This window comes from Dendrobates tinctorius, unplaced genomic scaffold, assembly GCF_039654945.1.
Source record: "Dendrobates tinctorius isolate UK_male_01 unplaced genomic scaffold, ASM3965494v1 ptg000126l, whole genome shotgun sequence".
NCBI lineage: Eukaryota > Metazoa > Chordata > Amphibia > Anura > Dendrobatidae > Dendrobates > Dendrobates tinctorius.
Window position 1 is genome coordinate 22203754 of NW_027361794.1, and position 22145 is coordinate 22225898.

The window sequence follows — 22145 nt, forward strand, 5'->3', positions numbered from 1 at the left end:
GCTGTCAGACCTAAAAACACTTCTGCAAGCAAGAGCGATCTCCCCAGTTCCACAACAGGAGATAGGCAGAGGCCACTACTCTCGCCTCTTCATAATTGTAAAACCCTCAGGGAAGCACAGGGTTATAATACATTTAAAACCCTTGAACCAAGTGGTAAAGTACAGACGATTCAAGATGGAGTCGGTCAAGTCAGCAATCCCCCTCATAGGACAAAATTGGGTGATGGCCACAATAGACCTGAGGGACGCTTACTATCACGTCCCAATTCATCCAGATCACAGGAGCTTCCTCAGGTTTGTGGTTTCCCAGGGTCCCCAGGTCAACCACTACCAGTTCAATATCCTGCCGTTTGGGGTGTCATCAGATAATGACAGAGGCAATGATCTTCATTCGCCAGCAGGGGATCTGCATTGTCCCATACCTAGATGACCTTCTAATAATGGCTCCATCCATATCTCGCCTGAACCAGGACGTAGAGAAATCCCTGGAGATTTCACAGTCATTGGGTTGGATCCCCAACCTGGAGAAATCAGGCCTTCCCTCTACAAGGAAGAAGTTCTTGGGGATACTCCTGGACTCAGAAAGGCGAACATCTTTTCTACCCAGGGAACGGAAACTCGACCTTGTTTAGAGGGTCTCCAAGTTCAGAGACCAGAGGGCACTAACCCTGAGAGACTCAATGTCCATCCTAGGTTCGCTTACAGCGTGCATCCAAGCTGTCTCCTGGGCTCAAGCCCATACTCTGATCCTTCAGTCCTATGTACTCCGATATTCGAAGAAATATCAGAATACACTGACCAAGAGAACCCCTCTTCCTGGTCATGTGATGGCGTCTCTCCTATGGTGGCTGGACTACCAGAACCTCCAGCGGGGGGTCAGCTGGGATCAGTTTCCCCTGAAAATCATCACCACAGGCGCCAGTCAGAGAGGCTGGGGTACTATAGTGGAGAATTCACACTTCCAGGGGATATGGCCCCCAAACGTAAGAGCCAGCTCCTCAAAAGTGAGAAAACTGAAAGCTGTAGAGGAAGCGTTGAAGGCAGCGTCAACCCTTGTCCAAAATCATCATGTATGTATCTGCTCAGACAATGTGACTACAGTGTCCTACATCCAGCACCAAGGAGGCACGAAATTCTTCAACCTAAAACTGGTGGCTGCAAGAATTTTTTCTTGGGCAGAGAAGCATCTGTTGTCCATATCAGCTGTACATCTAAGGGCATCGGACAATGCGTAGGTGGACTTCCTCAGCAGGAAGCATGTTCATCCCGGGGAATGGACCCTAGACCAAACAGTTTTTTTGACTCTGGTGTCAAGGTGGGGAAATCCCAATGTGGACCTTTTTGCCAGCGGTCAAAACGCGAAGGTGGAAACATTTTTTTTTTTTTTTTTTTTTCCCTTAGTCCCACCAACGGAGCATGGGAAGTAGATGCCTTCTCCCATCCGTGGCAGTTCGATCTGGCTTACGCCTTCCCTCCGATTCCCATGATAGCAAAAACACTACAGAAGATACGGGCAGAGCAAGTCACCACAATCCTAGTAGCTCCCTTGTGGCCAGTGAGAAGCTGGTACGGAGCCCTATGGAACATGGCTCGGGAAGGCCCAATACTTTGGCCCTCTAGGGCAGATCTCCTTCACCAGGGTCCTCTACTGCACCCAGACCCGCACAAAATGAACCTTGCGGCCTGGCTACTGAAGCCGGAATTCTAAAGGCTAAAGTTCTGTCCGAAAAAGTGATCCAAACTCTACAGAAGAGTAGAAAACCAGTGACTAATGCCATTTACTGGAAGGTTTGGAAGAAGTTCTCATCTTGGTGTTCCCCAATTGCTCCAGACCCCTTCCAACCTAATATCGCACAGATCTTGGAGTTTCTTCAAAACGGCCTAGATCTAGGACTCACACTTAGTACATTAAAGGTTCAGGTGTCTGCCCTTTGTTCATTCTGCGATCAAGATCTGGCAAGCCATCGATGGATCAAGCGTTTCAAAACCTCAGCAACTAGAATCTGTCCCAGACTCCGTAACCAGGTTCCCCCCTGGGACTTGAACCTAGTTCTCAATGGCTTGACCAGGGAGCCATTTGAACCACCGTCTTCCACGACTCTGAAAAACTTAATGCTAAAAACAGTGTTCCTTGAAGCAATTACTACCGCAAGGCACATAGGAGAATTGCAGGCCCTTTCAATACAGGAGCCATACTTGACCATCATGGAGGATAGCATCATCCTGAGGTTAGACCCCCTACTTTATGCCTAAGGTAGTCTCGAACTTTCATAGGTTCCAGGACATTGTATTGCCTTCCTTCTGTCCAAACCCCACCAACTCGAAAAAAGAAGTCTTTCACACCCTCGATGTCCGTAGAGTAGTTCTCTTCTTCCTCCAGCAGATGGAGAGTTGTAGGATTGACCAGAATTTATTCATTCAAATGTCCGGTCGGAATAAAGGCAAAAAGGCAGCAAAGAATACAATCGCGAATTGGATCAAGCAAGCTATCAGCCTCACCTACTCATCACAGAAAGTTCCTCCTCCTACATCTCTAAAAGCCCACTGTACTTGTTCAGTATCAACATCGTGGGCAGAAAGAGGGAACGCATCTTCTGGGCAGATTTGCAGAGCCACCAACCTGGTCATCTGTCCATACATTCACCAGACATTATAGACTAAATTTCAACAGGGATTTAACGTTTGGCAGAAGTGTTCTGCAGGCTGTTGTCCCTCTCTAAGAAATTGATTGTTGGTATTCCTCCGATATGACCTAAATTGGTCTCAAAATTACATAGGGATAAGGATATTGTGCTACCCTCAATCTGCCCAAACCCTTTCAACCTTAAGGAAGACACCTTCCACACTCTCGACATTCGCAGAGTGGTCCTATTTTACATACAGCAGACTGAAGCCTGGCGGATTGACCAGAATCTATTCATCCAGTTCTCAGGACAAAATAAAGGCAAGAAGGCGGCAAAGAACACGATCACAAACTGGATCAGAGTCTATTTGCCTGGCCTACTCATCACAGAAACTGGATCCACCAGCTTCACTGAAGGCATATTGTACCCGTGCGATAGAAACATCATGGGCAGAGAGGGGGAATGCTTCGTCAGATCAGATATGCAGAGCCGCCACCTGGTTGCCTATCCACACGTTCACCAGACATTACAGGCTGAATTTCAATAGGGATTTAACATTTGGCAGACGAGTTCTGCAGCCTGTGATCCCTCCCTATAGAAATTAGCTGTTGGTATTACTCCGCTGTGGCTGTCGTGGAAGGTGACTAGAGAAAATAGAATTAGTCTTACCGGTAATTCAGTTTCTAGGAACCTTCCACGACAGCACTAATTTCCCTCCGTATCTGATACTCTACTGGATGATTCCTGCACTTTGGTGGTAACTATACATGCTATTGTGTACAGAAAAAACAGTGAAGGTAACAGGAAAGAGAGGGTTATTTAACCTCTTGTGCACTTCCTGTCTCCCTTTAGGGCGGGGAGACATCCTCCGATATAGCTGTCGTGGAAAGTTCCTAGAAACCGAATTACCAGTAAGACTAATTTTATTTTAACTGCTGCTCCGGTCTTATGGCAACCTGACGTTTCACTTCCATTTCAGGTGGAGATAGATGCTTCTGAGATTGGTGCAGGAGCCGTTTTGTCTCAGAGAGATCCAGTAACCTCTAAGATGAATCCCTGTGCCGCCTTTTTTCGAAAATTTTCCCCATCTGAATGTAACGATGATGTGGGGAATTGGGAATTGTTGGCCATGAAGTGGGCATTTGAAGAGTGGAGACATTGGTTGGAGGGAGCTATACATCAAGTTGTGGTCCTCACCGACCACAAGAATTTGACTTATCTTGAATCAGCCAAGCGCTTGAATTCTAGACAGGCTAGGTGGGCCTTGTTTTTTCACGCATTTTAATTTTGTGGGCTCCTTTCTTCCGGGCAGTAGGAATGTTAAGGCGGACGCCCTTTCTAGGAGTTTCTTTGCGTATTCTCTTGATGTGACCGAGCCTACTACCATTCTAAATGAGGGTGTAGTTCTTTTCACCATCTCTTCTGATTTGAGACGTGCCCTGGAAGAATTTCAGGAGGATAAACCTGAACGATGCCCTATGGGAAGATTGTATGTCCCTGACCAGTGGAGGAGAAGAATGTCTGTCTGAAATTCATTGCTCCGCCTTAGCTGGTCATCCTGGTATTTTTGGTACCAGAGATTTGGTGAATCGGTCTTTTAGTGGCCTGCCTTATCTCGTGATGACAGGAATTTTGTGCAGTCCTGTGGGACTTGTTCTCGGTCCAAACCCTGTTCTCATTCTAGTGGTTTATTAATGCCCCTGCCGGTTCCCAGGAGGCCATGGACCCATATCTCAATGGATTTTATTTCTGATCTCCCTGTCTCTCAGAGAATAACTGTTATCTGGGTGATCTATGATAGATTTTCTAAGATGGTCCATCTTGTACCACTCCCAAAGTTGCCATCTTCTTCTGAGTTGGTGCCCTTGTTTTTACAACAGGTGGTTCGTTTGCACGGTATTCCTGAGAACATTGTGTCGGACAGAGAAGTCCAGTTTGTTTCCAGATTTTGGAGAGCTTTTTGTTCAAAACTGGGAATTCATTTGTCTTTCTCCTCTGCATATCACCCTCAGACCTATGGGCAGACTGAGAGAACAAACCAGACTTTGGAAACCTATTTGAGATGTTTTGTGTCTGCTGATCAAGAGGACTGCATCTCATCATTGCCCTTGGCCAAATTTGCCCTAAATAATAGGGTTAGTTCTGACATTTTGATGTCTTCTTTTTTCTGGAACTTTGGGTTCAGCCTGCCCAAGTGTGGATTCTGTGGTAGAGAGAATGCAGCAGATTTTGGATCAAGTAGTGGATAAGTTGTCTCACGCTCAGGAGAAGGCCCAACGGTTTGCCAACCGGCATAGGACCATTGGTCCTCGGTTTAAAGTGGGTGACATGGTTAGGTTGTCCAAAAAAAATATTCCTATGAAAGTTGCATCTCCAAAATTCCAGCCAAGGTTCATTGGACCTTATAAGATTTTGGAAATCCTTAATCCCGTTTCTTTCCGTTTGACTCTTCCAGGAACGTTTAAGATTCACAACATTTTTCATAAATTTTTGTTGAAAAGGTTTGTGGAGCCAGTAGTTCCCATGACTGCGCCCCATGATCCTGTATTGGTTAAGGGTAATCTGGAGTATGAGGTGAAGATATTGGATTCTTGTCTGGCTAGACAGACTCCAGTACTTGGTCAAGTGGAAGGGTTATGGTCAGGAGGATAATTCTTGGGTGCCTGCTTCTGACATTCATGCTGAGAGATTGGTTCATGCCTTTCACCGGACCCTTCCTGATCGGCCTGGTGGCTTTGATGAGGGTTTGGTGACCCCTCAAGGGGGGGTACTGTTGTGAACACTCTTGACCTGAGTTTCGAGGTTGGGCTCCCTCTGGTGGTTGCTGCGGGTAGTGGAGCTGGTCGGGTTGACAGGAGTCAATCACCTGAAGAGGATGAGTGGAAGTCAGATGTAAGTGAGCAAGCTTCCCTCAGTTGTTGCTGGTGATTTGGCTTTCTTCCTTTGCATTTTGAAGTCTGCTTGTCCCCTGCTTGGTCCTGCATCGTTCAGATAAGTTTATTTGTTTGCTGGAATCTTTTGCATTTGATCCAGTTTTTGCCTTTATCTGCTTTCTGCTTTGTTGTGTAGGTTCAGCATTGTTCCCTGCTGGGATCGGTGCTCGACCCCGCTCCATATGTCACAGCTTATGTCAGTCTGTACAATATTGCTAATCCCCTGTTATATCAGTATCTTTTGCTTTGCTTCCAGTTCACACCAGAATGCTGATCTAGTGCGGGAGTGGTCGTGTGGCCTCAGTATTTTTTCATATCTGATGTTAGATTTTTTTAGGGTTTTTGCGTGATTGCAGACAGTATCTTTCCTGTCCTGTTCTATCTAGACAGTTTGGGCCCCATCATTCTATTTTCTGCCTGTGTTTGTGCTTCATCTTCTCTCACTGTCAATATATGTTTGGGGGCTATCAAATTCCTTTGGGGTTCTACTCCGGGGCAGTTTAGCTTTCCCCTTTCTTGCTTTAGGCTTAGTTGACTCTTTGGCTGTGCAGAGGCATCTAGGGCATCGTAGGCACATCCCACAGCTTCTTCTAGTTGTGTTGTTAGGTTTAGGCGTCTGCAATCCGCTAAGTTACAAACCTTTCTGGTTTTCTGGTTGCCTAGCTTATTCCCCCGGTTATCCTCCTCGGTGACCCATTCATAAGTATTGCTTCCTAACTGGTCAGGTGGATTTCACAGAGGTTTGATTTACTTGGCATTATATTCTGTTTGAGTGTTCCCTTTATTTTTTGAGCAGTGTATATCTACAGCATTTCTATGATCCACCCAGTCAGTGATTCAGTCATAGAAGGAAATTAAGTTAGTCTGACATGACTTGTTAGTTACAAACCTATGCTGACTGTTAGAATCTGTTCAGTTAATGACTATCCGCCTTTTTCTTGTAGTGTTCTGGCTGCTGGTCTTTTTCCTCTGGTGCTTGATTTGTCTTGGGTCAGGTGATTGTATCACCCTTTATTAACCTGCACCTGTCTCCCATTCCTTGCTGGACAACAGTGTTAGTCCGCTTGAGTTCTGGCTTGGAGCTTTGCTTTCTGTGTGTTTAATTAGAGCAGCGCTGGTAACTCCGGTTCTGCAAGTCTTAGTTTCTGTTTTCAGTTTGTTTCTGCAGCCTTCACTTTGTTTTCTATTAGGAGGTGACCTGTTTTTGTGCCCAGTCCTTAGACCTTTCAGGGACCCCCTTCCCCCTATCTATAGGTCTTCGCTTGAGATTAACCTAAGATCATCGGTGGGTCTATTCACAGGGAATGAGTCGCCTACTCCATCGTAGGGTATCAGCCTAGTCTCAGTGCAGGATTAGTTTTCCCCCTCCTACCCTAGTCCTGTGCTGCAATACCGTAACAGTTTGTCCAGCCCGAGAAAGTATTAAAAGAAAAGAAAAAAAAAAAAAGCCCACCCGGATTTCTGCAAAATGAACAGCGTTCAGGACCTCGCTCAACGCATGCAAAAGTTAACATTGGAAGTTGCCAGCTTACATCAGTACGTAACTGCCCAGAAGTCTGCCCTGAAGAGCCTAAGGTGGGTTTGCCTGAATGTTTTTCTGGTAAACGGCAGGAATTGTTTTCGTTTAAAAATGCATGTTTACTTTATTTTCGGCTTAGACTCAGGTCTTCAAGGGCTGAATTAAAGCGTGTGGGGATTGTTATGTCCTTATTGTGAGGGGAGCTGCAAGTTTGGGCGTTTTCATTGCGTCCAGATGACCCTTGTTTGGTGTCAGTAGAAGCATTTTTTTCTGCTATGGGGTTAATTTATGATGATCCGGATGGGGTCACAACAGCCGAAGCTAACCTCAGATGGCTGACACAGGGATCTGGTGACGCTGAGGAATATTGTACCCAGTTCAGACGATGTTCTGCAGAAGTCAGCTGGAATGATCCAGCACTCAAAAGTCAATTTTTAGCAGGTTGGAATGACAGGGTTAAAGATTTACTCATTGCATACCTGCACCTGCTACACTTGAGGCTGCCATGCAATTAGCTATCAGGGTGGATAGAAGATTGAGAGACAGACAGAATGAGGAGAAGGCTTCAATTTTGCTGGGCCCTGTCTCTCAAGAGACACCCGTGGACTATGGGGAACCGATGCAACTTGGGGCGATGTCCTCTCGTTCCCAGGAAAGGGAGAGAAGTTTTTCTCAGGGGCTATGTCTTTATTGAGGTAAGACTGGCCATTTTATTAAGCAATGTGAAGGTCGCATAAATCAGGAAAAGAAAAAAAAAGGGTCAGAGTAAACCACCTGTTCGTATTGCATTTTTAAGGTCCGCAGGAGTTTCTTTACCTGGTAATTCTATCTGTCATGGTCATACTATGGATTTTCAATTGATGGTGGACTGTGGGTCTGCACTGAATTTGATCGATCAACAATTTCTAGACAAGTATAAGATGCCGTCTGTACCTTTTATTATCCCCTTTTCCTGTAGTGGCGATTGATAACACTCCTCTAGAGCATGGGTGCGTTTCTCGAAAGGTCACCGGGTTTCCACTCATTGTGAATATGGAGCACCAGGAATCTTTAGATTTATTTGTACTTGAAAAAATGGCCTTTTCCAGTCATCCTGGGGCTACCCTGTTTAAAAATGCGCAATCCTGTACTGGACTGGCCATCAAATACTATAAGATCCTGGGTTCAGGGGTGTTATGGGAAATGTTGTGATGTACACATTGCTGTTGTGAAAAAAGGAGCTACCTGAACCCATTCAGGAATTCTGGAAAGTATTTTCTGAATTTGAGTCACAAGCTCTACCACCGCATAGAGATCACGATTGCGCTATTGAGTTCGTCCCATGTGCTACTCTCCCTAAGAGTCATTTAATTAATCTGATGATTCCTGAGAGGGAGGCCTTAAAGGAATACCTGTGGAATAGTCTTGCTGCAGGTCATATAAGACCCTCCAAGTCCCCTGTGGCGGTGGGATTCTTTTTTGTAAAAAAAAAGATGGGAGTCTTAGGCCGTGTCTGGATTTCAGGGAGATTAATAAGATCACTGAGCAAAATCCTTACCCCTTGCCGCTAATTCCGGATTTGTTTAACCAATTAGTTGCCAAGTGGTTCGCTCAGATTGATCTCCGTGGGTCATATGATTTGCTGCGGATTAAAGAAGGCGATGAATGGAAGGCAGCCTTTAATACCCTAGAAGGTCATTTTGAGTATCTGGTAATGCCTTTCGGCCTTACAAATGCTCCGGCTTCTTTCAAAATTTCATTAACGACATTCTGAGGCTGTTGATTGGTAGGACTGTTATCGTTTATTTGGATGATATTTTGATCTACTCGCCAGATCTGGAGTCGCATTGGCAGAGAGTCTGCGAGGTTCTGCAGATTCTGAGAGAAAACACACTCTTTGCTAAACTGGAGAAATGCGAGTTTGTGGTACAGAAAATTAGCTTTTTGGGGTACATTTTTTCCAGTGATGGGTTTGAGATGGACCCAGTGACGGTTCAGGCAGTATTGGAGTGGCCTACACCTGAATGCTTGAAGTCAATTCAGAGAGTCATGTGATTTGCTAATTATTACAGAAAGTTCATAAAGAATTTTTTTGTTATCGCCAAACCCCTTAATGATCAGACTAAGAAGGGTTCCAATACTGTAAAATGGCCGCCTGAGGCTGTTAAGGCCTTTGAGCATCTCAAGGAGAAGTTTAGCTCTGCTCCTGTTTTGATCCAGACAGATGAGACTAAGCCCTTTCTGGTAGAGGTGAATGCCTCATCAGTAGAAGTGGGGGCTGTTCTGTCACAGGAGGGAGAAGATGGGGTACATGCCTGTGCGTTCTTTTCTAAGAAATTGTCAGAGGCGGAGCTCAAATACGATGTTGGGAACCGAGAATTGCTGGCTATTAAGCTTGTGTTTGAGCATTGGTGACATTTTTGGAGGGCGCTAGAAATCCAATACAAGTCTTTACTGATCATAAGAATCTGATCTATCTGGATATTGCTAAACGTTTGAATGCTTGTCAAGCTAGGTGGACATTGTTTTTTGCCTGGTTCCATTTCTCTGTGACCTATATCACTGTGACAAAGAATGTTAAAACTGATGCTTTGTCTCAAAGTTTCTCCCCAGTGGTTAATACTGAAAAGGAGGAATCTATTCTGCAGAAAGGGGTGGTGGTGGCAGCATTAGGTTCTGAGTTGGAAAATAGCATTCTTAAAGCCCAGGATGCAGCACCAACTAACACTCTGTATGGGAAATTATTTGTGCCTAAAGCTCTGAGGAGAGCTTTGTTTACTGAATGTCATGAATCTCGTTTGGCGGGTCATCCAGGGATTGCCGAGACTACGAAGTCGATTGAACAGATGCAGCCAAGAGAACACAGATTATTCACTGGGATGCACGCTCCAAAAGTCCCGGGACCCAACAGGAACCATAACTCACAGAAAAAACGAAGGAGGAACAGCATCCAATCCGGGTGAAAAAATTCAGTTCCTTTATTCTGCCATCAGTACTGTTGGCAGAATAAAGGAATTTAATTTTTTCACCCAGATTGGATGTTGTTCCTCCTTCGTTTTTTTTGGTTTTTTGTTTTTTTTTATTGGAAGTCAATCGGTCGGAGTTTCTGGTGGCCGGGGTGGCTAAGAGAAATCGTCAAGTGGGTGCATCAGTGTACCGTGTGCGCTAGGTCTAAGGCTTCTCATTCTCCAGCGACAGGGTTGCTGTGCCCGTTAGAGGTTCCTAGTTCCCCATGGACGCATCTTGCAATGGATTTGATCACCGACCTGCTGATCTCTGAGGGTTTTTCTGTCAGCTGGGTTGTAGTGGATCGGTTCAGTAAGATGTATCCTCTGGTCCCGTTCAATAAATTACCCTGCGCTAAGACACTTGCCAGGGCATTTGTGAAAGAGATTGTCAGACTCCATGATGTTCCCATGGACATTGTCTCCGATAGGGGACCACAGTTTGTGGCTCGATTTTGGCATGCCTTTTGTGACAGTGTTCTCCTTTTTTTTTTTTTTGTTGTACTGGGAAGCATCCATCTTTTGGTCCTTTTTCTAATATTGGGTCGGCCGTGTCTGAGGAGAGGAGACTTTTTCTGGAAATTTGGAAAGGGTTTGGACCAGTGTTCACCATAATCTGAATCAGGCTAATAGGAGGTCTAAGAAATATTTTGACAAGAGAAGAAGGGAGGCGAGGTTTGTTGTTGGGGACATGGTTTGGTTGTCCTCTAGGAATCTGCATTTAAAGATCCCTGGGTCAAAGTTTGTAGGACCCTTCAAAGTGGTTCAGATTGTCAACTCTGCAGCGGTCAGATCAGACATTCCTTTTTCCTGGAAAATTAGTTGTTTTCCATGTATCTTTGCTGAAGAAAGTTGACATGCCAGACAAGGTGGCTATGCCTTCTCCTCCTCCAATTGATGAGGACTGTGAGTTTGAGATTTAACGCAATCTTGATTCCAAGTGGCACAGAGGAGGCTTACAGTATCTCGTGTCCTGGAAGGGTTTCAGTCCCGAGGACAATTCCTGGGTGAAAGCTGTGGATGTCACAGCCTCAAGATTAATTAAGGCTTTTCACAGGAGATTTCCGAATAAGGCCCAGCTTAGAGGATCCGGGGGATCCTCGTTAAAGGGGAGGTACTGTTAGAATCTGTTCAGTTTGTGATTATCCGCCATTTACTTGTAGTGTTCTGGCTGCTGGTCTTTTCCCACTGGTGCTGGGTTTGTCGTGGGTCAGGTGATTGTATCACCCTTTATTAACCTGCACCTGTCTCCAATTCCTTGCTGGACAACAGTGTTAATCCGCTTGATTTCTGGCTTGGAGCTTTGCTTTGCCTTCTGTGTGTTTAATTAGTGCAGCACTGGTACCTCCGGTTCTGCAAGTCTTAGTTTCTGTTTTCAGTTTGTTTCTGCAGCCTTCTCTTTGTTTTCTATTAGGAGGTGACTCGTTTTTGTACCCAGTCCTTAGATCTTTCAGGGATCTCCTTCCCCCTATAGGTTTTCGCTTGAGATTAACCTAGGATCGTCGGTGGGTCTATTCGCAAGGAATGAGTCCTCCCACTCCATCGTAAGGTATCAGCCTAGTCTCAGTGCAGGGTTAGTTTTCCCCCCTCCTACCATAGTCCTGTGCTGCAGTACCATAACACTCTGCCTAATCCCTTCTTTCTTATCCAGGGACTTGCATACATGTTTAATAATTTTTTTAAAGATCTTTCCTGGTATAGAAGTCACTCACCCTCCTATAGTTCCCTGTGTCCACCTTCTTCCCCTTTTTTGAAGATAGGAACAACATTTGCTCTTCTCCAATCTTCTGGGTCTTCTCTTCTCCAAGAATTTTCAATGATTTTGGAGAGTGGTTCAAAAATGTCCTTTGCCATCTCCTTCAGTACCCTGGGGTGTAATTCATCTGGACCTAGAGATTTGAATTATTTTATGTTAGCTAAGTGTTTACTCACTATCTTTCTGTTTATAGATATCCTGGATTCCTCTATTTCCTTAATAGGACATCGAAGATCAGTTGATGTTACCTTTCTGAGAGAAAACAGATGCAAAATAGAAATTTAAAAGTTTGGCCTTCTCAACATCCTTTCTTACCATTTCATCATTTTCTTTCTGTAAAAATTCTATAGCATTTTTGACTTTTGTTTTACTTGTGACATATCCCCAAAATCCTTTTTATTGCTTTTGACATCTTTTGCAAGCCTTAACCCCTTTCCTACAATGGACATACTATTCCGTCCATGTGACCTGGGACCTAAGTCCCAAGGACGGAATAGTACGTCTAATGCGATCAGCGGCGCTCACAGCTGACACCCGGCACAATGTGTCAGGGGCGGTCACGGACCGCCCCCGACACGTTAACCCCTTGCACACAGCGATCAAACACTATCGCGGTGTACCAGGGGTTAAGGGGAAGCATCGGCAGGGAGGGGGCTCCCTCCGTGCTTCCCTGAGCCCCCCACAGCAGCGCAATGTGCAGCGCTGCTGTGGGGGACTCTTTCCCTGCAGGTCCCCAGATCCAAGATGGCGACGGGGACCTTTTGGGGGCCTGCAGGGAGCTGGCTTCCTCAGTGCCTGCAAAGCGCAGGCATGTTGAAGTCTGCGTCTATGCCTGTGATGGATCGCTGATCTGTCACAGTGATCTGTGATGTGACAGATCAGCAATCTGTCACAGGACAGTGATGTCCCCCCTGGGACAACCTAATAAAGTTAAAAAAAAAGTAAAAATTTAAAAAAAAATCGCTAAATTAAAAAAAAAAAATCCCTAATTCATTTTTTGGAAATAAAACAATAAAAGCACACATATTTGGTATCGCCGCGTCCGTAACGACCCGCCCTATAAAACTGTCCCATTAGTTAACCCCTTTAGCAAACCCCTTAAAAAATAAAAAAAGCAAAAAATGATTTATCATACTGCCGAACAAAAAGTGCAACAACGCGCGATCAAAAAGACGGATATAAATAACCATGGTACCGCTGAAAACATCATCTTGTCCCGCAAAAAACAAGCCATCATACAGCGTCATCAGCAAAAAAATTAAAAAGTTATAGCTCGCAGAATAAAGCGATGCAAAAATAATTATTTTTTTATATAAAATGGTTTTCATTGCATAAAACCACTAAAACATAAAGACCTAAATGAGGTATCGCTGTAACCGTACTGACCCAAAGAATAAAACCACTTTATCAATTTTACCGCACACAGAATGATGTAAACGCACCCCCCAAAAGAAATTCATGAAACGCTGGTTTTTGTTCATTCTGCGTCCCAAAAATCGGAATAAAAAGTGATCAAAAGATGTCACGTGCCCGAAAATTATACCAATAAAAACGTCAACTCGTCCAGCGAAAAATAAGACCTCACATGAGTCGGTGGGTCAAAATATGGAAAAATTATAGCTCAATATGTGGTGATGCAAAAACTATTTGTCACGGTCATGTGTGTCTGGACGCAGCGAATACCGCAAGGCGAACCCTTGACACGCGTGACCCTGGATACACCGCCTCCAGTAGGGCAAATTTAAATAATAAAACGTGCAGCTGGATACACCGCCTCCAACTGCGAATTTAGGTAATACACGTTATATGTACAGTAGTCTGGAAACCCCGCCTCCAGTAAGACTATTATAAATAATAAAGGGGAAACCTGGGTAACATTAACAATGGTGGGCCCTGCGATAGGGAATAGGGACGTGGAGACATCCTGTACTCCCCTGAGCCAGTGTCACTGCACTTCTAACGTTCCCTCTGCCGGTTCCGCACCGGGCGATGCACAAGAACCTAAAAACCCTAGCTCGCCCTGCACCTAAACCCTCCCTAGGGAATTGGTCGGTGCGGAAACTAATCCCACCACTGCATTAAAACACACATGAGGAAAGATGGCAAAACAGGGGAAACACCACTTAGCTTTGCTCTGTTGCGTATGCTCCTAGCAACAGAGCCCACCACCTGCGTGCATCTTCTCCTCAACCCGGATCCATCACCATAGTGCCGCCTTGGAGCAGAGTCCACCACCAGTTGTAGCTGCCCAGTAAACAGAGTCCCAAAGATGAGTCCAGCTTCTGCTAAAAAGTCAAGCATGCTTGAGTCCAACTTATCTGCCAACAAGTCCAGCATGCTTGAGTCCAGTCTTCAGCAACCAAGTCCAGCATGCTGAGTGCAACTCTCACCATAGTCGCCACTCCACCAAGTCATGCAAGCACTTCCTGCCAACACCATAAACTGCGACTCCACCACGCTATGCCAGCCCTTCTTCCAGACACCATTGTTGAACTCCACCAATCCATGCCAGCACTCCCTGCAGACTCCATAGCTGACTCAACCCCTCTGGCTGGGCTGCCCAGGACTCTAGTTCAGCTCCTACATCACCCAGGCTTGCTTCCCAAATGACGAACTATCAATATCACCAACGATCATCAAACACACCTGAAACTCTTTTATAGAGCCTCACACCTGATTTGTAATACATGCACATTAACTAAAGTGTAATACCACTCACCACCACCGGGGCAACTTAGAACAAATGACACCATGTGTAATAATTCTAATGGCCACTGGGGGGCAATCACACCACTTTGGCACCAAGCCAAAGGAAAAAAGTTCTTTGTCCATTTACTTGTCAGATCCACCTTGGATCATGACACTATTTTTACAATAAAAAGCGTCTTTTAGGGTGTGACAGCTGCCAAATATAAAAACCGTCATAAATTTGTATATCAACCCCCCCTGTTATCACCCCTTTAGTTAGGGAAAAATAATAAAATTAAAAGAAAATATTTATTTCCATTTTCCCATTAGGGCTAGGGCTGAGATTAGGGTTAGTGGTGTGTTGGGGTTAGGGTTGGAGTTAGAATTGGGGGTTTTCCACTGTTTGGGCACATCAGGTGCTCTCCAAGTGCAACATGGCATCTAATCTCAATTCCAGCCAATTCTGCATTGAAAAAGTCAAATGGTGCTCCTTCCCCTCCAAGCTCTGACATGCGCCCAAACAGTGTTTTACCCACACATATGGGGTATCTGCCTACTCAGGACAAATTGCAAAACAACTTTTGGGGTCCTATTTCTCCGTTGCCCTTAGGAAAATAAAAAATTGGGGGCAAAAATATCATTTTTGTGGAAAAAAATGATTTTTTTATTTTCACGCCCGGGCGTTACAAACTTCTGTAAAGCACTTGGGGGTTCAAAGTGCTCACCACACATCTAGATAAGTTCCGTGGGGGGTCTAGTTTCCAAAATGGGGTCACTTGTGGGGAGTTTGAATAGTTTAGGCACATCAGGGGCTCTCCAAAGGCAACATGACACCCGCAGACCATTCCATCAAAGTCTGCATTCCAAAACGTCACTACTTCCCTTCTGAGCCCTGACGTGTGCCCATACAGTAGTTTTCTCCCACATATGAGGTATCAGCGTACTCAGGACAAATTGGACAACAACTTTTGGGGTCCAATTTCTCCTGGTACCATTGGGAAAATAAAAATTGGGGACTAAATGTTCATGTTTGTGGAAAAAATACGATTTTTTTTATTTTCACGCCCGGGCATTATAAACTTCTGTGACGCACTGGGGGTTCAAAGTGCTCACGACACATCTAGATAAGTTCCTTGGGGGTCTAGTTTCCAAAATGATGTCATTTGTGGGGGGTTTCCACTGTTTTGGTACATCAGGGGCTTTCCAAACGCGACATGGTGTCCCATCTCAATTCCAGCCAAAAACGTCTATTGGCGCTGCTTCCCTTCCGAGCTCTGCCACGCGCCCAAATAGTCGTTTACACCTACATATGGGGTATCAGCATACTCAGGACAAATTGCACAATAACCTTTTAGGGTCCTGTTACCCTTGGGGAAAAATAAGAATTGAGGGTGAAAAGATCATTTTTGTGGAAAAAATATGATTTTTTTAATTGTACGGCTGTACGTTATAAACTCCTGTGAAGCCCTTGGGTGTTCAAAGTTCTCACCACACATCTAGATAAGTTCCTTGGAGGGTCTAGTATCCAAAATGGGGTCACTTGTGGGGGTTTCCACTGTTTAGGCACATCAGGGGTTTTCCAATCGCGACATGGCATCCGATCTGAATTCCAGCCAATTTTGCATTGAAAAAGTCAAACGGCGCTCCTTCCCTTCTGAGCTCTGCCATGCACCGAAACAGTGGTTCCTCCCCACATATCAGGTATCAGCATACTCAGGACAAATTGCACAATAACACTTGCAGTCCAATTTCTCCTGTTACCCTTGGTAAAATAAAAAAAAATGAACCTGAAGTATTTTTTTGTGAAAAAAAAGTTAAATGTTCATTTTTTTTGTTTTTAAATATTCAAAAAATTCCTGTGAAGCACCTGAATGGTTAATAAACTTCTTGAATGTGGTTTTGAGCACCTTAAGGGGTGAAGTTTTTAGAATGGTGTCACATTTGGGTATTTTCTATCCTATAGACTCCTCAAAGTGGCTTCAAATGTGATGTGGTCCGTAAAAGTAAAATGGTGTTGCAAAAATGAGAAATCAAATATTAACCCTTATAACTTCCTAACAAAAAAAAATTTTGGTTCCAAAATGGTGCTGATGTAAAGTAAATATGTGGGAAATGCTACTTATTAAGTTTTTTGTTTGCCGTATCTCTGTGATTTAAGAGCATAAAAATTCAAAGTTGGAAAATTGCGAAAATTTTCAAAATTTTCGCCAAATTTCTGTTTTTTCACAAATAAACACAAGTTATTTGAAAGAAATTTTACCACTAACATGAAGTACAATATGTCACGAGAAAACAATGTCAGAATCACCGAGATCCATGGAAACGCTTCAGAGTTATTACCTCATAAAGGGACAGTCGTCAGAATTGTAAATATTGGCCCTGGAGTTAACGTGCAAACCACCCTTGGTAATGAAGGGGTTAATTCATTGTCCTCTTTAGCTAGTGTGCAGTTTCTGCAGACAGCATTATATTCTTCTTTAGATATGCCTTCCTCTTTCCATTTGATAACCATTTCTTTCTTCCTTTTTAGCATGTTTTAGTTTTGTGTTCATCCATCCTGGTTTCCTTAAATACTTCCTATTCTTCCCTCTTTTTGGAATTGTTAACGATTGTGCTTTGAGAATCTCAATTTTCAAGATTTCCCATTCTTCCTGGACATTTTTGTCCTTAAGGATATCCAGCTATTGGATCCCTCCGATTCTATTTCTGAGTCCCTTAAAATCTGCCTTTCTAAAATCTAACATTGAAGTCTGAGTCTTCACAGGTCTTCCTCCTCTAGTTATCCAAAATTCATGACCGCAACCTCCTAGGGTCCCAGCCACTTTTACCTCCTCAACCATTTCCTCCCTGTTTATAAGGATTAGATCCAAGGTAGCAGATTCCCTTGTTTTCTCTCCTACTTTTTCGAAGATAAAGTTGTCAGCAAGATAGGATAAGAATTTGCTTGACCTAGTTAGTTTTGCCTGAGAGAGATTCCCAACAAATGTCTGGATAGTTGAATTGTCTGATGACCACTATGTCATATTTTTTTGGAGAACTTGGCTATTTGATTTCTAGAATTCGACCTTTTCTTACTGTTGACTCCGCAGAACCTCTTACTGTTTCTCTTATTCATTCTCGTCTCGACTATTGTAACTCTCTTCTAATCGGTCTCCCTCGTACCAAACTCTCCCCTCTCCAATCTGTCTTGAATGCTGCAGCCAGGATCATATTCCCCGCCAATCGTTACACCGATGCCTCTACCTTGTGCCTGTCCATCCTCTCCAGAATCCAGTACAAACTTATTACCCTCTCCCACAAAGCTCTCCATGGCTCAGCACCACCCTACATCTCCCTTGTTTCAGTGTGCCACCTTACCCACGCCCTCCGTTCTGCTGATAACCTGAGGTTAGCATCCTCAACAATCAGTACTTCCCACTCCCGTCTCCAAGACTTTACACGTGCTGTGCCAATTCTTTGGAATGCACTTCCCAGGTCAATACGATTAGTCCCCATTCCCCACAAGTTTAAGTGTGCCCTGAAAACGCATTTATTCAGACTGGCCTACCGCCTCAACACATTAACCTAATCTATCCCTTGGTGGCACAGTCAAAAGTTTTACCATAACCAGGTTCCCCGCATCATGTTCCCACATGCTTTATGCATCCATTAGCCCTGTGTGTCTGTACTGTTACACACTTAACATTATGGCTGGTCCAAACAATCAGGGCAATTGTTACCACCCACCTTTCGTGTCTCCCCTTTTTCCTCATAGATTGTAAGCTTGCAAGCAGGGCCCTCATTCCTCTTGGTATTTGTTATAATCTATGTGATTATTGTTATGCTGTAATGTCTGTTGTCTGTACAAATCCCCTCTGAAATGTAAAGTGCTGCGGAATATGTTGGTGCTATAGAAATAAAATGTATTATTATTATTATTATTTGATGCATAAAGAGTTCATCCTTATCTTCAGTTTGCACAGGTGGCCTGTAGTAAATGCCTACAATGGTTTCCTTTGAATTATTCTGTCCTTGTATTCTTACCAAAACAGTTTCCACAGAGAGCTTCAATCTCTGTGCAGATAGAAAAGCGGATAACATACCGTGCGACACCTCCTCCTCTTTGTTTATCAAGTCTGTTTCTTGCAAATAAGTTGTATCCTCCTTCTAGCCTTGTATTCCAATCATGAAACTGCCAGGGTTTTTGTTGCAGCTGCACCTGTGCTGTCCCTGCAGTGTACATCTATGTTCTGGGGCCCAAAAGGGTTAATTTGTAAAAAAAAAAAAAAAGTTTCACTTGTTAAAAAATAATAAAATGTGTCTTCGCTTTTTTTTTCTTTTTTAATTTTTACAAGAACTGTTGGAGCCAATTTTCATTTGAAACCTTTTATCTGTTTTGTTCTGGTGTATTTCCTATAAAAGGAAAGCCTAAGGCAAGAAATAAATCCCATAAGACACTGTACATGGAAACTTTGGGATCAGATCATTTCTGTCCACGTTGTTTGTGCCAACAAAAAAAAGCTTTTATAAAAGCCTCAAACTTCTGTTTGTGAATCACATGAGATTTAAGGTGATAGAAGATTACAGTGCGGGGAAGGCGGGAAACATTCATATAGACGGCTGGTGGGGATGGAATCAGTGATGGACTCCAGCCAAATATGTTTCTAGAGCTGTATAAGATGTCGTCCTCATCATGAAGTGCCGTATATGCTTGTGTATAAGCCGACCCCCTAATTTTGCCACAAAAAACTGGGGAACACTTATTGACTCACATATAAGCCTAGTGTTAATGCTGCCCTTTAAGATGCTCCATAAATATCCCCATATGCTGCTGTACAAGGGTTAATGCTACCCCGTAAGATGCTCCATAAGTACCCCAATATGCTGCTGCACAAGGGTTAATGCTGGCCCAAGAAGATGCTCCATAAATACCCACCATAATATGCTACTGCACAAGGGTTAATGATGCTCCATAAGATGATTCATAAATACCCCCAATATGCTGCTGCACAAAGGATAATGCTGCCCCATAAGATGCTCCATAAATATGCTCCATAAATACCCCCATATGCTGCTGCACAAGGGTTAATGCTGCCACATAAGATTCTCCATAAATACCCCTTATTTGCTGCTGCTGCAATTAAAAAAAATGACATTCACCTCTCTGTCACTGGGGGCAAGGTGCTGGTGTCCTGAGCGCCCTGCACCTGCAATATTTACTGGTCCCTGTTCCATTGCCGTCCACCGCTGTGTCTCCCGGGTCTCTGCAGTGACGTTCAGCAGATGGCGCACACTGACTATGTCATCGCTCCCTCTGCCATCACAGCAGGAGGACCTGGAGACACAGCGGTGCACGGCGATGGAACTGGGACAGGTGAATATTACTCTGTCCCCCTCCTGGCGCACGGTCTTCTGTGCAGTGGCAGCCCCTGCTTCTCCCTCTGTCATCTGCTTCCTGCATTCAGCTGGTCATGTGGTACCGCTCATTAAACTCATAAATATGCATATATTCATGAGTTTAATGAGCGGTACCACGTGACCACTAAACGCAGGAAGCAGACGACAGAGGGAGAAGCAGGGACTGCAGAGACGTGCCAGGAGGGGGTGAGTATGGTCCCTGACACCGCTCCCCCTCCACTGCCCACCCCCAGTATATGACTCGCGTATAAGCCGAGAGGGGGACTTTATGCCCAAAAAATGGGCTGAAAATCTCGGCTTATACATGAGTATATACGGTAGTTATTTCTCATGTCACATGTAATGAATAGCTCCTGCAGTATTACTAATGCTAAATATTAAATAATTGCTAAATATGTTTCTAGAGCCATAGAAGATGTCGTCCTCATCATGAAGTAGTTATTTCTCATGTCACGTGTAATTAATATCTCCTGCAGTATTGCTAATGCCGGTTCCAGTGTTTTTAAATGAGATGAGAATTAGCGTTATGGAAGATGAGTCTTAGGCCTCTTTCACACTTCAGTTTTTTTGCATCAGTTCAAATCCGTCAAAAAGTCAGACAAGCGGATCCGTTCTCAACTGATGTGAACGGATGGCACAGGATCCGTTTTCAGACGGATGCTGAAAATGAGGAAATTTAAAGGAACCGCTGGCAGAGAGAGAGAGAGAGAGAGATTTTTTTGGCCGGCACCCAGAAAGAATTTCGGGTTAAATGAGTGTCTGGAGGATCCGCCAGAGAAAAAAACGTTGCAAGCTCCGCTTTTAAATCTTTGAGGATGGTGACGGACAGCAACTTTTGGCGGATCCTCAAAAAAAACGGATGCAACGGACAGCAATCCGCCATTAATGGAAGTCAATGGGGGAAAAAAACGGATCCTCAAAAGAAAATTGAGGATCCGTTTTTTTCAAAACCTGGCGGATTGTGACTGATTGTAAAAAACTGAAGTGTGAAAGAGGCCTTAGAGAAACGTATTCAGCTGCCGACTCTGAGGAAGAAACTGCTTGTTGTCTGTGGCCTAAATATATAGGTTTTATTAGTAGATGTAAAGAAGGAAACTAAATACTGTAAAATAATAAATCTCATATGTTTCCCTTATTATCTCCAGTAATTGTATTATTACACAGGATTTTTATGATGCTACATCAGCTCATCTTCTCATTCAGGTCTCTACAATATCGGATCCTCTCAGTGGAGATCTTCTACATAAGAGAATTTTCCTGAATTACCCATCAAAGATGGATATGGACAGAGACAAGATGGCGGAGAGGATATTACACCTCTCCCTAGAGATCCTCTTCCGGCTTACTGGAGAGGTGAGAGATTCTGATGACATCACATTACATCATCCTTATCTATGGGAATAACAGATTCAACAGAACTGGAGAGGTGAGGACTCTGGAAATGTCTGTAGTGAGATTTATTAATGTGTCTCTCCATAACCAGGATTACACAGTAGTGAAGAAGACCTCTAGTGAGCGCTGTCAGAACCCTGTGTCTGAGGGATGGGGAAGACCCCTGAGCCCAATGATGGGGCCTCCACCTCACCCCCTGATACATGAAGACATCAATGACCAGAAGATCCTAGCACTCATCTACAAGATGATTGAGCTGATGACAGGAGAGGTGACACTGGTGGGAATATTGGGACATTATACAGTAATGCTATGAAGGGATCGGGAGGATGACGGTATCTTTGTATGTGTCAGGTTCCTATAAGGTGTCAAAATGTCGCCGTCTATTTCCCCATGGAGGAGTGGGAGTATTTAGAAGGACACAAAGATCTGTACAAGGACGTCATGATGGAGGTTCCCCAGCCCCTCACATCACCAGGTAATAGACAGGACTAAATGCACACAGCCTATAATTATCTTTGTTATCAATGAATTCAGTCCCTGTATGTGTTTCCTCCAGTTCTATCCAGTAAGATGACAACACCAGAGAGATGTCCCCGTCCTCTTCTACAGGACTATAAACAAGAAGATCCCAATGTTCCTCAGAATCATCAGGTAGATGGAGAGAAGGTGTCATGAGATCTCCCCTATGATGTGTAGACGGCTGTGAAGGTCTTGTGCTCAGTCTTGTTTTATTCACCAGTATTATATGTTTTATACTTGTGTAATGAGAACGGTGGAGATGGCAGGATTAGAGCTGATCATAGATGTGACTTCTCCATCTGTGACTTTTACATTATTTGTTTCAGGGTA

At 44.1% G+C, this 22145-nt stretch overlaps 1 protein-coding gene across 8 annotated transcripts in view; it reads left to right on the forward strand.

Annotated features, from left to right (window-relative positions):
- Positions 1-22145, forward strand: part of LOC141047087 (uncharacterized) — a 503667-nt gene that overhangs the window by 73066 nt on the left and 408456 nt on the right. For all 8 annotated transcript variants that reach the window (XM_073542037.1, XM_073542039.1, XM_073542036.1 and 5 more), the window contains 3 exons: positions 21105-21254; positions 21385-21564; positions 21648-21771. In XM_073542037.1, the coding sequence (XP_073398138.1) occupies positions 21105-21254; positions 21385-21564; positions 21648-21771 (454 nt within the window). The remainder of the gene's footprint in view (positions 1-21104; positions 21255-21384; positions 21565-21647; positions 21772-22145) is intronic.